The sequence below is a fragment of the Lactuca virosa genome, chromosome 6 (assembly GCF_052849685.1).
Source record: "Lactuca virosa cultivar CGN04683 chromosome 6, Lactuca_virosa_CGN04683_v6, whole genome shotgun sequence".
NCBI classification, from domain to species: domain Eukaryota; kingdom Viridiplantae; phylum Streptophyta; class Magnoliopsida; order Asterales; family Asteraceae; genus Lactuca; species Lactuca virosa.
Window position 1 is genome coordinate 43,036,627 of NC_136431.1, and position 15,530 is coordinate 43,052,156.

Consider the following 15,530-nt stretch of genomic DNA (forward strand, 5'->3'; position numbering starts at 1 on the left):
CTTGCCCTTTTTAGCTTTAATTTATCACATGATCACTTTTGTATGTAATATATATATATATATATATATATATATATATATATATATATATATATATATATAACATTTAAGTACCTTTTGTCCTATTTTAGCCTTAAAAACATTCATAAAAGTATATGAAACATCCCTTTCAAATATGTATAATTTAGGACTTATCAACACACGCGATTCAATTTCAGACATCAGTTTTGTCTAGAGTTTCCCTCATTCGAAGTTTCCCCAAAGCAATTCTCCATAAAAATATGTTATTTTTACAAGGAGCGATACAATTCTAAGTCATCTTAATACAGTTGCTGTCACACCCCCAAACCGGAACGACGGAAACGTTCGGGGGCGGAGGACGTCATATGTAGTATCACAACACATGCATCATAGTAATCAAAGTAACAAACAACCATTGCATTAATATTAAAGTGTTTACAAAGTATGTGATTCACAAAAGTTTGACTCCAAAAGTAAATAACAAATCAAGACATGAAACTACTATACTTAGGGATGCAAACGGGGGCGGATATTGGCGGATACTACAATACTCTTCACCGCACCCGAACTCTGATCCCTATACCCGCCCCCGCCCCCGCCCCGCCAAATCCCCGACGGGTACGGGTAGAAAAATCCCCGTCGAATTCGGGGAACCCGATGGATATCCGTTTATTAAAAAAAATCCATTTTTTTGTACTTCAGAAAAATATATATATATAAAAAAACATAATAACAATCATCATATCCTAACATTCATAAGTTAAGACTTCATTTTCATACCAAAAAAAAAACTCACAGTATTCTCAATGTTTGTCCCAAAAAACTAAAATAAAAACAATAATTCTTTTATAGGCTAAGTATCAAAATCCACAAAGCTTGAACCCCTTCATCATCTTTTACAACTTCAATCTTTGAAAGATGTTTTTCTCTATTTGAATGTGCACCTAGCAATAAAAAATTAAACAAATAAATATTTTATGTTAAAGGATTCCATAGATGCAGTTAACATCATAGCCAAAAAAAATATTACATTCACACACTTAATGATAGTAAAAAGGATTCCTTAAATGCAGTTTAATCAAGTTTCTATGATTTAATCAAGTTTCAGAATAATCTTATAAAAACAATAACAGTAAAAAAGATAGTTCTCTTGGTTTTGTTTCTAGTTTTTGTATGGGTGTTCCTTTATACTTTTCTTTTTGGCTTTGTCAATCTCACTTGGCCAAATCATCAAACAGTGAGTATGCAATGAAATTTACTAGAGAATAATTTTTGGCAGTCTAAATATAAGTTAGACAAATCGTCGAACACTTGGCGGGCATATAACTTTGTATATAGATTTGATTTCGTTTGGAATAAAAAACGAGGCCGGTAATTGTGTATAATCAGTTTAATCAAGATTCAAGCTTCTTCAATCTAATAGGGCTACAATAAAATCGATTTCAGATACAATCTAATGTAGAAATTTATTTTAATCAATTTTTGATACAACTTAATAATACAATAAAATCGATTTCTAGGAAATCGTTAGTAAAAATCGTTTAATCGATTACAGGAAATCCATTATGGATTACAGCTAATATATGGATTAACCAGTTACAAATTGATTAGAGTTAAGAAATCGTTTGTAGAAATTGATTATACTAGGCACATATAACTCGTTTGTAGAAAACCAAATCGAATACTAACCTGGGTTTATGATTTTTGGATGAAGCTATAACTTTTTGTAGATTGTTCTCCTCTAATCCCATGACCATCGATGAGAGTAGGGTGGATGAAGTTGAAGGATTATTGATTTGTTGTCGTGAAGCATTGAACCAGAAATAATGAAGCTTGATTGTTTGAAGAGTGTAAAATTGAAGACCAAGGGATGAACTGAACAAGGATTCTTGTCGTATTTGAATTCTTGATACTAGGAAAAAAGTCTAGAGATAATGATCGTTGAATGGGTTAAAGAAACGAGGAGTCGATTCCTTGATTAATGAAGCCTCCGTCCTTATTCTGTGAATAAGATTTCCCATAAATAAATAAATAAATATATATATATATATATATATATATATATATATATATATATATATATATATATAAAATCGGGTTTTAAACGGGGCGGATAGTGCCACACCCGTCCTCGCTTCGGGTATAAAAATTTGCATCCGTCCCCGCTCCGTTACCCGTTAAGATGGGTAATACCCTCCCCGTTAGGTTCGGGTACCCGTGGGTCGCGGGTAATACCCGATTCGTTTGCATCCCTAACTATACTCCATCTTTTGAATCCCAGTACGCGTACCTGTCTACTAGTTTCCTGAGAATACAAGTTATTTTGAAAGAGTAGATCAACATTTAAGCTGGTGAGTTCATAAGTATTTAAGTGATGAAAAGTAAGTTCTTTAGAAAAGTTCGCATGTTCCTCCAGAAAATCCTATATTTTCTGATTGGGTGAATGATAAGTAAAAATGACTCTACAATTCCTTCTATGAGTACTAAATGGATACAAGTTATATACAATCCAGAGTAAACATACAATCGATTGTGTGAATCTGCCCTAAGCCAACAACCAAACAAGGAACATGAAATAAGGCGGAAAGCACACATCCCATTGTTTGTTAGATCTTCATTGTATACAACTCTGGCGTATTCATTTGGTACTTACGGAGTTAACTGTAATAGTTCTTTATATTTGATGAAAACATTCTTTAAGAAAATCATATATTTCCTATAGTAAAAATGGTAACCAGAATAGTTCCTTCTATAATCACTTAGTTTATACTAGTTATATAATCTAATATCGAACGAACAGTTAAATGGGTGAATCTGCCCTAAGCCCACAACCAAACAAGGAACAGGAAGTAAGGCGGAAAGCACACATCCAACTGCCTATCGGATATTAATTATATATAACCCTGATGTATAAACTAAGGTATTATAGAATTAACCACTAAAGGTCCTTTAAGTTATACTGGTTTAATAAAATGAATTAAACCTTTTACTGATAAGTTTCTAGTTTCTCTTACTTAATGTTCTATCCGAAAAGTATGTTTTTGTACTAGAAAGCGGTATACTGAATTTGTATGCTATGAACTGACCCATACCTGATACTCCTTATGATTACTTGGTGTATACAGAATATATATATATATATATATATATATATATATATATATATATATATATATATATATATATATATATATATATATATATATATATAGCTAAGATCGAATAGAGAGTAGACTGGGTGAATCTGCTCTAAGCCCACAACCAAACAAGGAACAATAAATGAAGCGGAAAGCACACATCCTACTGTCTGTCGGACCCGATTAATATATATCCCTGATGTATCTACCGAGGAATCATAAAGTTAGCATTATAGGCCCCCTTCTAACTGAATGTTCATGTTACTAGGAAGTTATGTGGTGCTGTTCTATTTGTTAGGAAGACTACTAGAAGTAATGAAATCCTGTACTCTAAACGCCTCAGTCGATACTGTTGTGAGTTTTGTATATATTAATATGTTTTATTTATTATTGTCCGGTACTTTGTAGATGTACTCTTTATAAATAAAATCCGGTACTTTGTAGATGTACCCCATATATAACTCCGGTACTTTGTAGATGTACCCCATATATAACCTGGTACTTTGTAGATGTACCACATATATATCCTTATACCTTGTATATTATCATATTTTGTTATAAACAATGAGTTAATGATACGTTCCCTTCCTAGGTTACTGGGAGTGTAAAGTATAAGTTCGTAAATCATGATTTGTTCTTCTGTTCTAGAATATAGTATGTTCCTTCCTGTTCTTGTTATAGTATGTTCCTTCCTGTTCTACTTATAGTATGAACTGAACCCCTAAACTATACCTATTATAGTTTACTAATATGCTTGTTTGAACTGTTACTGACTTAAAGAAAAGACTCACTTATCTACTGAGTTAAGCATGTACCTTAAAACGGAGTTTTATAAACAATAAACTAACATCTTTTTAAAAGAGTTGTTGGATAGATTTGATCACTTACAAAAGCATAAGGAATCCTTTAATGTGATGGTTATCACAGGTAAAATATTAACACAATATCATTGTGTTCAACTTGTATTCCCCCCTTAAAAGCATTTAAAAACATTTAAAAGATTGATTAAAGGGGTATGAACTCACCTTATGTGGGTGATTCAATTGAAGATTCGAGTAAGGATGAGAAGTTCCACGAATGAAGTCCCGAGGCACAAATGAGTCCTAAATGACATATATTGATACATATATGTATATAATTAGTGTTTAAAACAACTAACATGAAGGGAAACAACCTTAGGAACTAGGAAACACTCTCAATGGAGTGTTAGAATCACATGTGATTGATCACACGGAGTTCACGACCAAAGTCTATGAGTTCACGGCCTTGGGAGGGTTTACGGTCCAAGATATTTTGAAAGGTTTACGGCCCTCATGAAGGGTTTACGGCCGTAAACCCTTCAAGATCTTGAAGATGGTGATGAAAGGTGATGAATCAAGGCTAGACCAAAGGGGTTGTTAAGCATGAACAAGTAAAGGATGAGATGCTTACGTTTTGGGAGTGAAATGAGAGCTTTCACTTGATGATACTTGAGAGAGAAAGGGTAGTTCACGGACAAGAGGAGAAGAAGTGAAGGAAAAATGGCAAAAACTCGTATATATGCTTAAGGGTTCACGGCTAGAAGAGTGTTCACGGCCGTGAACATGGTTTACGGCCGTGAACCTCATGTGTTGGGTTTTCTGGTTCGGGTACATCCTTCTGATCTCGAGCTAATACTTCAAAACACTCAATCCTTAAGTGTACAAGGCTTAGAATTCATTAGAATGACCCTTAACAAGGCTAAAAGGCAATAGGATTAAGTCTGACTTTTGGTTGATTGGATTGACTTTACAAGATAGAAATTTACGGATTGTCACAGTTGAGGTCGACCGTTTTGTCATTAGTAATTTTTACGAGGGCTATTATGCTCTCCGTAGGTCTTGTTTACTGCTAACGGTTCTCCTAAACACAACGTAATTGCATATATCAATCAAAATATTAGAAACATGTAACTAAACATGAAAAATGTTTCTCCAAATTCCCCTTCAGTAAGCCACATATATAGTACGACCGATTCCCGCATCCGAGCCATGAAACGCAACAACAAAGTCTTTTCAAATAATGTCATTTTCAGTCCTATAACGCCACCACCATTTCATTAAAAGATCATAGTTGAAGGCACAAATACTTCCAATTATTAAAACCCCTCATTTTCCTTATATTTTATAACCTTTCACCACATTATCCAAGATATTTTTCTATATTTACTTTTCATGGTAATACCCAACAACATTAGCTCCCCATGACTCGTATGCCTACCTAATAGAAGTTACTCCTAACGCTTTTAAGATGACATATGAATGCATCATAACTTTACATAGAACGAATAAACAAGAGCCAGGCTACCAAGAACATATTTGCAAAGGATGAGTCTACCACCAATATATTGATTTACCACCTTCCAATTAGAGAGTTTCTTATAAAAAATTTCAAAAAGAGGAATTTAGTTAGTTTTTTTGGACAAAAAGCTCAAATCGGGATCCTAATAGTACTTGAAAGGCAGTGAACCAACTCCAAAATTTATCTAGTTAGCCATATGTTTAGTATCAAAGTTAGTAACTCTAATATTCATACCTTGATGTTAGATAAATTAACCTTTAACACGGATGAAAGATGAAAACATCTAAGAATTCGCACAAGGTTACATGCATTATATTTTTCTTGCTCTCCGAAAAAATGGCATCACCAACATATTGAAACAATGATAAGAATGACCATTTTTTTTGGTAATGTTGCACCTTTGAATATCCCATTATCCATGGACTCGATCATGGTAACTTTTACGCCCTTCACAACAATAAAGTCGATCGCATAAGAAAACATCTCTTTCAAGTCTAAACTGCTTTGTCGGATTCCATTAACTAAGATTGAGACTTTGCGACATTAAAAGTGCAAACGTACACCTAATCCATCTTTCACCAAACCACATATTTTCAAAAAACCCAACTATAGCTATCAAAAACCTTGTCAAAGTCGACCTTAAAGATAAAAATTTTTCGTTATATGTTTCTTGGCGCATATAATCGCCTCAATTACAATAATATGGCGTAAACAATATTTATTCGTTTTCTACTTCCATTTAATTTGATTACCTTTTCTACATCATACCTTTTTATAATCTTAATCCTAATACATTTCTAGCCCTCACGTTTCCTAATCACATTTTTTCCTTTTATAAATCCACTATCAAAACTAATCCATGCCTCCTAGATAAACCCACAACTATGACATCACTAAGACTACATACATATTCATGACTTAGTTTTATTATGCTCATAGTGACCAATTTGGGGGCGATTCCTACGACTCTAAATCCTAGGAATTTCCTCAGAAACATGGTTTGAGTATCCAAAACTAATCCATCACATTTACAAACCATGTCAATTTATAAAATACAACCATTCAGATAAAAACAAATTTATAGATATGCGAAGATGAGTCATGATTCATCTGTAAAAAGTCAAATACCCAGAAAGGGACCATTATGGCTGTAACGACCCGTATTTTCATAAAATTATAACATAAAACTTCTTGAAAATACCAGAGTATTTAGCAGAGTTTACAAACCAGAGTTTCAAAAATCTTCAAAAGTATTTTCAGAAAACATATACCGGTATATCAATCATATCCTAACCATAATTAAAACAAGAAGAATAGAAGCATGAAAGAAAAATTCAATCCATGTTCTTGATGCTTCTAAGTCCACTCTTACTAGAGCTTGCTACTTGAACCTATTTGAAGAGAATAACAACTTACTTCCAACCTTCTTCAACGCCTCTTTTGGAGAACTCCAACTCCTCCTTCGCCACGACCTTAAGAGTTTCTAGTGATCAATCCTTTCTATTTCCACTGTAGATCGCCACTAGACCTTCTTCCTCCTTCAAAATCCCTGGAGCTTCCCTTTAGGTTTGTGGGAGGGGGGTTGGTTCGAGAATGAACCCTAACAAATCTTTAATCTACTCTCAAAACTGCACCGTGGGACAGTCCTCACCACGCCACGATGCCTTTAATGAACATGCGGTTTCTCCAAATAGCACAGCGATGACAATTCCTAATAGCATCCTACTTTCGCCACCACGACGGTGTACTCCATAATACCACTCCACGGTGAAAAGTACGTTGCCCCCGACTTACGTCAATTTCTCACCTAAATCACCGCTTCAGCAACGACGCCACGACACCCTAGCCATCGTGCCGCGGTAGAGCTGAAATGAACTTTTAAGTTCTTTTTAAAGACGTTTTAATACCCATATCTTATACCTATCATATCCAACTCTTTTCTCTATACATAACAACATATATCATTACTTCAATCATCTAACAACATATAAAAAAGACACTTAATATCATTCTACAAAATATGTTTTCTCAAAGTAACCATAATGCCTTAAAACACAAAATAACAATCTAGAATACTTATACAAAAATTCTAGGTTCTTATAATGGCCACAACAAGAGATGGCTGTAGAAAAACATGGACTTTTACACTATGCCCATTGATTAAGGCAATATTGTAGTACTTTGAATAAGAGCCAAATCCCTAATTAAAAACTAGGGTTTCGAATCTCATTCCTAAAAGAGTATAAGTTGGAAATCACCCAAAAGATCCTATTTGTTCATTTCTTAATCATGAAAATGGAATACCAATCTCCACTACTAGCTATTCAACAATATTGAAAAAAATAGTCAAAAGTCAACATAAACACCCACCAACTTACACAAAAGTTCGAAGTTGAAGAGTTTAGATACAACATTCAGCTACATATGAACCATATCACTACAAGAAATGTCGGCATTAACGGTGACGCAAGTCGCCGCAAAAGATAGGGTTGTCGCCGCTAAAGGTATTAGCGGCGACGTGTCTATGTGAATTGAAGGCCAACATCGAGAAAATTTTCATATACCAATATCTTTCCATGGAGTAGATTTACAATGACATCATACTCATTAGGACTTATGGATCATCTTCAATGGTAAGATTACACTCCTAGATTATTCGATAAACTTTTACAAGGTGTAATCATGAAAGTAGCCTCACCAAGGCTTTAGGTAATCATCGTAGAAGACAAAAATAAGAAAAAAATCGTTCAAAAAGAAGAAGAAACAAACTTAATGAAGATGAAGTAAAAAAAGAAAACGCCAAGTAACTGCCTTACACAGAAGGGTAATGGGCGGGTTAAATCATGGGATGTCACTTAATATTTAATACTACAAAACTATATACAGTTATATGTTGGTGTTAATCCAAACTTAGTCAATCACGTAATTATCCTTAGGGGTATTTTAGTCCTTCTTGTAGAGTTTGAATTAGTAAAGGCCATGTAGGCCACGTTTATTTTGCAGATATTTAGTATGGTTTAGATAGGTTTAGTTGGCTCCTGTTTTATTGCTTTGACTAGGTAGAAGTTGTTCCCTTTAAAGTGGAGTAGGCAGCTAGGTCGTGTATATATATTGTATGTTATGATACTGAATAAAGAGAGAGAGAGTTTAGAAAGATGTAGCCTACGGTTGTTTTGGGTTTGTTCACAGGGGATGTTCCAACATTTGGTATCAGAGCTAACTAGGGAGGTAGGTTCTGATGAAACCTGTGGTGAATGGTTGTTGTCTATAGATATGTTTTTTTATGAAGATGATGATGTGTTTGGGGAGGAAACCGAAGGGGAAAAGAAATCAGCTGAAGAGTGTGTGCTGCAATTGGTGATGATGTTTGAACCAGAAGAAGCCAATAAAGATGATGAACCAGGTGGTGATTCCTGCGTCAGTGAAGGTCTCTACCGGTGATGTTGTTTGATGAAGAAAATGCATTTGATGTCTTTGTGTGATGGTAGAGGATCGATGTCAGGTTGAACATAACAGAGGATGGGCTATTTTTTGAACCACAAGAGTTAGTGAGAGACGAACAAAGCTCTGTGTGAGCCCAGTTCAAAACCAAAAAATATGTGTGATTAAATTTGCTTCTGTGTGATGAATGATTGAGTGTTGGAGATCAATCTGTGAGAGTTTAAGGGTTTAAAAGAAAGCAGTGTGCGGAATCCAAGTTCTGGGTGAACCAAGAAGAAAGCAACTTGTGTGGTGAAGCTAATCTGTGTGGTAAAGCAAGTCATCATGAAAAAAATGGATCTGTGTGATCAGAAGACGAGAACAATGTTGATCTGTGTGATCAGAAGATGGGAACATTGTTCACCTGCAAGTATGTGTGGGTGGGTTGAAGGAACGAAGAAAGAAAAAAGGAGGATCAAACTATGGCTGTGATGTATTCCAGTTCTGCTGTGGCATTAAAGGCTCACAGTGGTGTCGACTGATGAAGGTCTGGCTATGGTGTTTTGATCCTGGAGATGGCAGCAGACGGCTGTTGAGGAAGAAAACAAGCAGGCATGTTGAGAGGAATGAAAGCAGGCAGCAAGTTTGATCACTTTAATTTGGTGGAAGAATGAAAGAAAGAAGCATGACCGAATGAGAAGCTTCAAGACCGGGTGGCAACTAGACCGAAGACCATCGAATACCGAAGGAGGTAAACAAGACCGATGGTTTACCTTAGAAAGAGAGACTGAGAGAAAGAGAGAAGTTTGACAGGAATAGTTTGGATTAAGGGGGAGAATGTTGGTGTTAATCCAAACTTAGTCAATCACGTAATTATCCTTAGGGGTATTTTAGTCCTTCTTGTAGAGTTTGAATTAGTAAAGGCCATGTAGGCCACTTTTATTTTGCAGATATTTAGTATAGTTTAGATAGGTTTAGTTGGCTCCTGTTTTATTGCTTTGACTAGGTAGAAGTTGTTCCCTTTAAAGTGGAGTAGGCAGCTAGGTCGTGTATATATATTATATGTTATGATACTGAATAAAGAGATAGAGAGTTTAGAAAAATGTAGCCTACGGTTGTTTTGGGTTTGTTCACAGGGGATGTTCCAACATTATAATTCCAACAATACCACATGCTTTTGAATAGCGTATGAACCTACACACTTACTATATAATCATAATGGAAAGTCCAAACGAGATTATCTTTGACTTGAAATTAGTCATTTTGAATCGAGGGCTTAATGGGAACCCACCATCCAAATCTGGATAGCCGAATGCTAAGTAGAATACTTTGAATCGGTCAATAGGAAGATATGGACATTGTCCATGAAATCCGCTATATGTAGCCAAGGACAAAAATATTACTTTTTGTAAATACAACTTCAATTCATCTATAAAAGCCCATAAGAAGCAACAAACAGGGCAAGGCCTGATCTCAACACCACATACTTATATATATACAAACATACACATACATTCACTCACTCACTCACACACATACATACACACACACACACACACACACACTCTCTCTCTCTCTCTCTCTCTCTTTCCATCTCTCTCTCTCTCTCTCTCTCTCTCTCTCTCCATATACACAAAGTCTTGAACCCCCAACTTAAGCATCAAAGAGTATTATGTTGGACACCCCAATAATACTCCTAACCCTTCTTGTTTTTTCTTTTGGTACTATCTCAATCTGACTAAGGTGATTCATTCCAAGAGCCCAGGAAGATCAATTAGCATCAGAACCCCAAGATATTTTTTTAATGATATACTATTAGAAGATCTATACCTAAAATCATGTGTTTTAACTACATAACAATCTCATACTCACACATATTCATGAATAAATAAACTAATGTACCTACTTAGAGTTTGAAAACAATATTTTAGTCCTAATTCTTGGGAACCCAACATCCATGAAGTCCATATGGCAGCCCATAAGGAAACTTTGCTCTTGCTATTTCTTCAAAGGTTGATCCATCTAATATTAATGCATATCCTTCCCCATTTTTATCGCTTATCATTGATATTACCACTCCTGTTGATTAATATAAACCATCAATAATAGGGTCGTGACAATGAACAACACCGTTTGTGAAAATCTTGATTTTATGCAAATAAAATTGTTGTTTATGATGTCTATTAGAAGACAATCGAAACATTATGGTGTGTATTGTGGGGAATACAATGCTAAATCAATCACTACAAACTTACCATCATCTTCCTCGACTGCACCAGGGCGAGCCACAAAATATGGCTCGGAGGGAACTGCACCCTCATCGTACCAATTTTTTGCCTTTCCATCCACCAAGTCGATCTGTAAATTAATACATCATTTATGTAACATTAATTTATTTTAGGAAATTTAAATCATTTATGCATAGTGTTATTATTTCTTACATGCCATGGAGCTAGTGGAAGATCCATAATGAAACATGGCCCATCATATATAAATAGTTAATAATAATAAATAAATAAAGACCATTATGATATTTGGACATATTTGGAGTTTTTTTTTGTTATTTCAGAGGGTGCCAAATAAGGGAGTTTTTTTTTTTTTTTTGGAAATTCTTTTGGGGTACTTCCATGTAGGATCCATGACGCTATATCAACAAAATCATGTCAGAACACAAGAAGCCTAATCTACATTTGAACTCATTCTATCCCGTCTTTAAATTTAAAGGTTATTTATCTGCAACCCTAAGTTGATCCACACAACTCCAGCCAAAGTAGCACAATGAGCTATAAATAAGGTACACAACCGTTAGCTAGGTGGAGGACATTAGACCCCATTATTAATGCCCACAATGAGCCTAATATAGTAATATGTTGGATTTGGAACTCTCACACTAGGCGTGTCTAACAATACTCGAGCCTTTGATAACATAATAGGGTAGGGTGATTGTTGTAACTCATTCTTAATTTTGAGAATAAATTGTATATCTCAAAAGAATATATTCAAATAACTTGTAGTTCATAAATTTGAAAGCTAGGGCATGGTACGTACCTTCGTGAGGGTGTTGGGGAAGTTACAAGGACGTTGAGCACCACAGGCATACACATATCGATAGGGCTTCCCTAAAAAGGAAGGATTAATACTGCACATATCCATTCCTCTTCCATGTTCATCTGCATTTAGTGCTGCAAATAACTCTCCTTTTTTACTTCCATCCATTGGTATCCTAAATCGCCCAACCCTACAGCATGCGTTTGAATAAATATAAAAAAATATGCGACAAATTTGCTACTGATTGGTTAGAGAATAATTGATTAATTAAAGCTGGATTAAGAAAATCATAATGTTGTGTACCTAGCATCTGGTAGGACGTCTTCCCCGGACCATGAACGGAGGTTCTGAAGGCGGAGATTGTCTAGGATTGTGGTGTCGGCATGATGCTCACAGCAATCGGCGATGACTCCGGTAATCCTTCCATCTTCATCTTTCTCTTCGTATGCATTGATGAAATGAAATGTCACAAACAAAGGAACCTCCACGCTTGCCACCTTTAAAAAAGCCGACACGTCTTTGTTAAGTGTGGAACGAGAAATCTTATGAAGGAGAAGACTTTTAATAAATATTTGGGAGTTAAAGTTATCTAATTTATATATTAAAAAAAAGATTTATATTTGACTACATCATTCAATTTATATATTCAAAATGCTTGTTATGACTCTGCGTATCTGTTACGATATATCTTCTTTTGGAAAGATTTATTCGTTTTATGAAAAGGGATTAGATTATTTACAAATATTAACATATAAACTATTAAAAATATTTAAATTTTTTTTATTGAAAAAGCATCTGTGTGAGAGAGAGAGAGAGAGAGAGAGAGAGAGAGAGAGAGAGAGAGAGAGAGAGAGAGAGAGAGAGAGAGAGAGAGAGAGAGAGAGAGAGAGAGAGAGAGAGATCACAATTTTCCCGCTAGCTTTGCACATAACATGCATAAATCCTTTAGATTCAGGATACCATCTGAACTTATACAATGGTGTAGGTTCCGCCTTCAACAAATTCTGGGCACAATACCTCAATGGCATCTCCGGCACAATCACATAATGTTCAGTCACCGGAAAAGAGTGTACCCATCCCGGAGACGGCCCACCGCGACAATCAACCCTACCAATCACCTTTCTTTCATTTGTACCCGGATCCATTCTTGCCACCATATAACCAGGGTTTATCAGATCCGGCAACAACGTTATGAATTCTGAGTCAGTCACTATGGGGTGAGCCGAGTGAATCAATCCACCCCAAGAATCGGTGTATTCAAACTTCTCTAACGTATCCAACGTATTTGGATCGACCACGATCGACCCTTTAATGGTTTCCGTTAAACAAACCACCCTGCCGTCCGCTAATTTAACCACGCCGGTGTTGGCATTATCCGTCAAAGAGGCACCGGAAAATAGGTTGGCTAGGTCGCCGATGTATGCTAGGAAATTGTCGTGCTTAGGGACTTCAGAAAACTCTCGGTAACACAGTTTGTTGCTATTTTTTGCTGCTTTATAGGCTTCAGATTCGATTTGCCGATGACCCATAGTGAGGTGACCGTTGTTGAAGTGGAGGCCGACTAGGGTGGCGTAGCCATCAAAGAGGTGGCGGAAATCGTAGTCGCCGACGTGCCATAGCCCTGGTCCGTTTCTCAAGTACGTTCCACTCTACACAAAAGAACAAGAATAGATGAATCGTAGTAATCGTTTTATTTCACTAGTAAATAAAAATAATAATGTTATAGAGTAGTTTTAATCTTTGGTGGATATTTTATTCCAAAGAGTATATACATAAATGAACAAGATTTTTTTTAATAATCAAATACTTAAAATGTTTACTTATCTTTTAGCTAAATCAAGAAAATTTATTATCAAAATCAACGTGATCACAAGTATTTTGTTAATAAACTTTAAATAACTTTGGATTAAGGTATTGTCGTTTATTAAACAACCCAAAAGACTAATATTTTATATATTGCATTATATATATTAAAAAAAAGGTTTACCTATTTTGGATTAAAGGTGAACTAAACTATATATTATATTGTGTATTAATGTTATATATAGATAGACAGCTAGATAAAAAGGTAGACAATTATTCTTTGTTGCTTTAATTTAGCATGCATGTATATATAACTCATTATAACAATATAATCATGTATTTTTGTTGAGTATGTAATTCAAAGATCAGTGAAGTCTAACAAAACTTTAATATATCTGATCCATGATTTGACATTAGATGTAAATTCTTTAAAAAAACAATACAACACGAATATATAAGTGATCATATATGGTTTCATACCAGCCACTTAGGTATTTCTCCTTCAACAACTAGCTCGCCTTCCCACCTCTCTTGCCGGACACTAGTCCATGCCACTAGTTTTCGGTGCTCTACCGTTTCTTTCTCAAGTGGTGATTGAATCCCTGGCAGATCGGTGGCTACGTTCACAGTCGCGGTTTTAGTTTTCTTTGTAGAAACTTTAGGAATCCCAAAGATGGGTGAAATCCTAGCAATTCCGGAGACACCCACGCCTGGGGGAAAGCCATAGCTTTTTACGCTAGACATTGATGAAATCATTGAGGCCATCTGAAGGAGAGGGAAAGTTATAATAATTTGTGGTACTAAATGAGATGGAGGAGTTAGGGTTTATATAGGGTTTGAAAACAACATTGGAAATCTGATCATATAGGTATCTTGGAAATCTGGTCATAGGTATCTTCATTGGTGGATCTTTTTTTACTAGAAGACAAGCTTGCATTTTAGATTTTGTTTTTTTCACTAATTAACAAAAAATGGCATACAAAAGTTACTATACGACTGTTATATATCTGTCTCGAAATTGGCTTTTTATGTTCATTAAATGGGAAAATACCGGCAATAGTAAAAAAATGAGAGTATTTTTAAAAAACAGACACAAAAAATTGGATTTCCAGATATAGACATGGATTCCGCGGAGGTAACTCCGCGGAATGGCAAAATCGTAAATAAATGAGTGTATTAAAAAAAAGAAAAAACTCAAGATCCATTCTGCGGAGCTACTTCCGAGGAATGAACTCATTCCGCGGAGGTAGCTCCGAGGATGGATCTTCAGTTTTTTTTTTTTTTTTTTTTTTTTTTTTTTTTTTTTCACATCGATTCTTCGAGGTTTATATTCATTTCCCAACTAATCATTTTCAAGCAAAGATTATCATACTATCATAATTTTTTTTCTTGAAAATAATTAGTTGTGGAATTAATCTAAACTCCGAAGAAACTATGTGAAAAAAAAAAAAAAAAATTCTAAAGATCCATTCCGCGGAGCTACAATACATTCTGCGGAGCTCCGCGGAGCTACCTCCGCGGAATGCATGTCTATACCTGAAAATGTCCATTTTCATGTCTAAATTTTGAAATTACCCCCCATTTTTTGACTATTGCTGGTATTTTCCCTTTAAATTGAACCAACTTGGAAAATAAACTAATGTCTTTATTGTCGTGTCAATTATTATTCTTATGGCCGTTCGAAAAAAAAAATAGTTATTATTCTTATGTCCCAATGGGATTTGATCCAATCGATACAGAACAATATATATATATCTCTAAATTAATATATATATATATATA

At 35.1% G+C, this 15,530-nt stretch overlaps 1 protein-coding gene across 1 annotated transcript; it reads right to left on the reverse strand.

Moving 5' to 3' along the window:
* Positions 1 to 10,300: 10,300 nt before the first annotated feature.
* Positions 10,301 to 14,529, reverse strand: CCD8 (carotenoid cleavage dioxygenase 8). The gene is made up of 6 exons (XM_079056979.1): positions 14,229 to 14,529; positions 12,851 to 13,594; positions 12,249 to 12,442; positions 11,946 to 12,135; positions 11,153 to 11,255; positions 10,301 to 10,976 (listed from the first exon to the last, which is right to left on the reverse strand). The coding sequence occupies exons 1-6, from the start codon at positions 14,511 to 14,513 to the stop codon at positions 10,831 to 10,833; spliced, it is 1,662 nt and encodes a 553-aa protein (XP_078913105.1). The 5' UTR covers positions 14,514 to 14,529; the 3' UTR covers positions 10,301 to 10,830.
* Between the last annotated feature and the right edge of the window lie 1,001 nt (positions 14,530 to 15,530).

Bases quoted from the DNA above. Each gene is read 5' to 3' on its own strand.
- CCD8 (XM_079056979.1), bottom strand. From the start codon at position 14,513: ATGGCCTCAATGATTTCATCAATGTCTAGCGTAAAAAGCTATGGCTTT. The intron at 13,595-14,228 runs GTATGAAACCAT...TCTTTTGTGTAG, and splicing joins GAGAAATACCTAAGTGGCTG to AGTGGAACGTACTTGAGAAA. The intron at 12,443-12,850 runs GTGATCTCTCTC...GCTTTTTTAAAG, and splicing joins GCAAAGCTAGCGGGAAAATT to GTGGCAAGCGTGGAGGTTCC.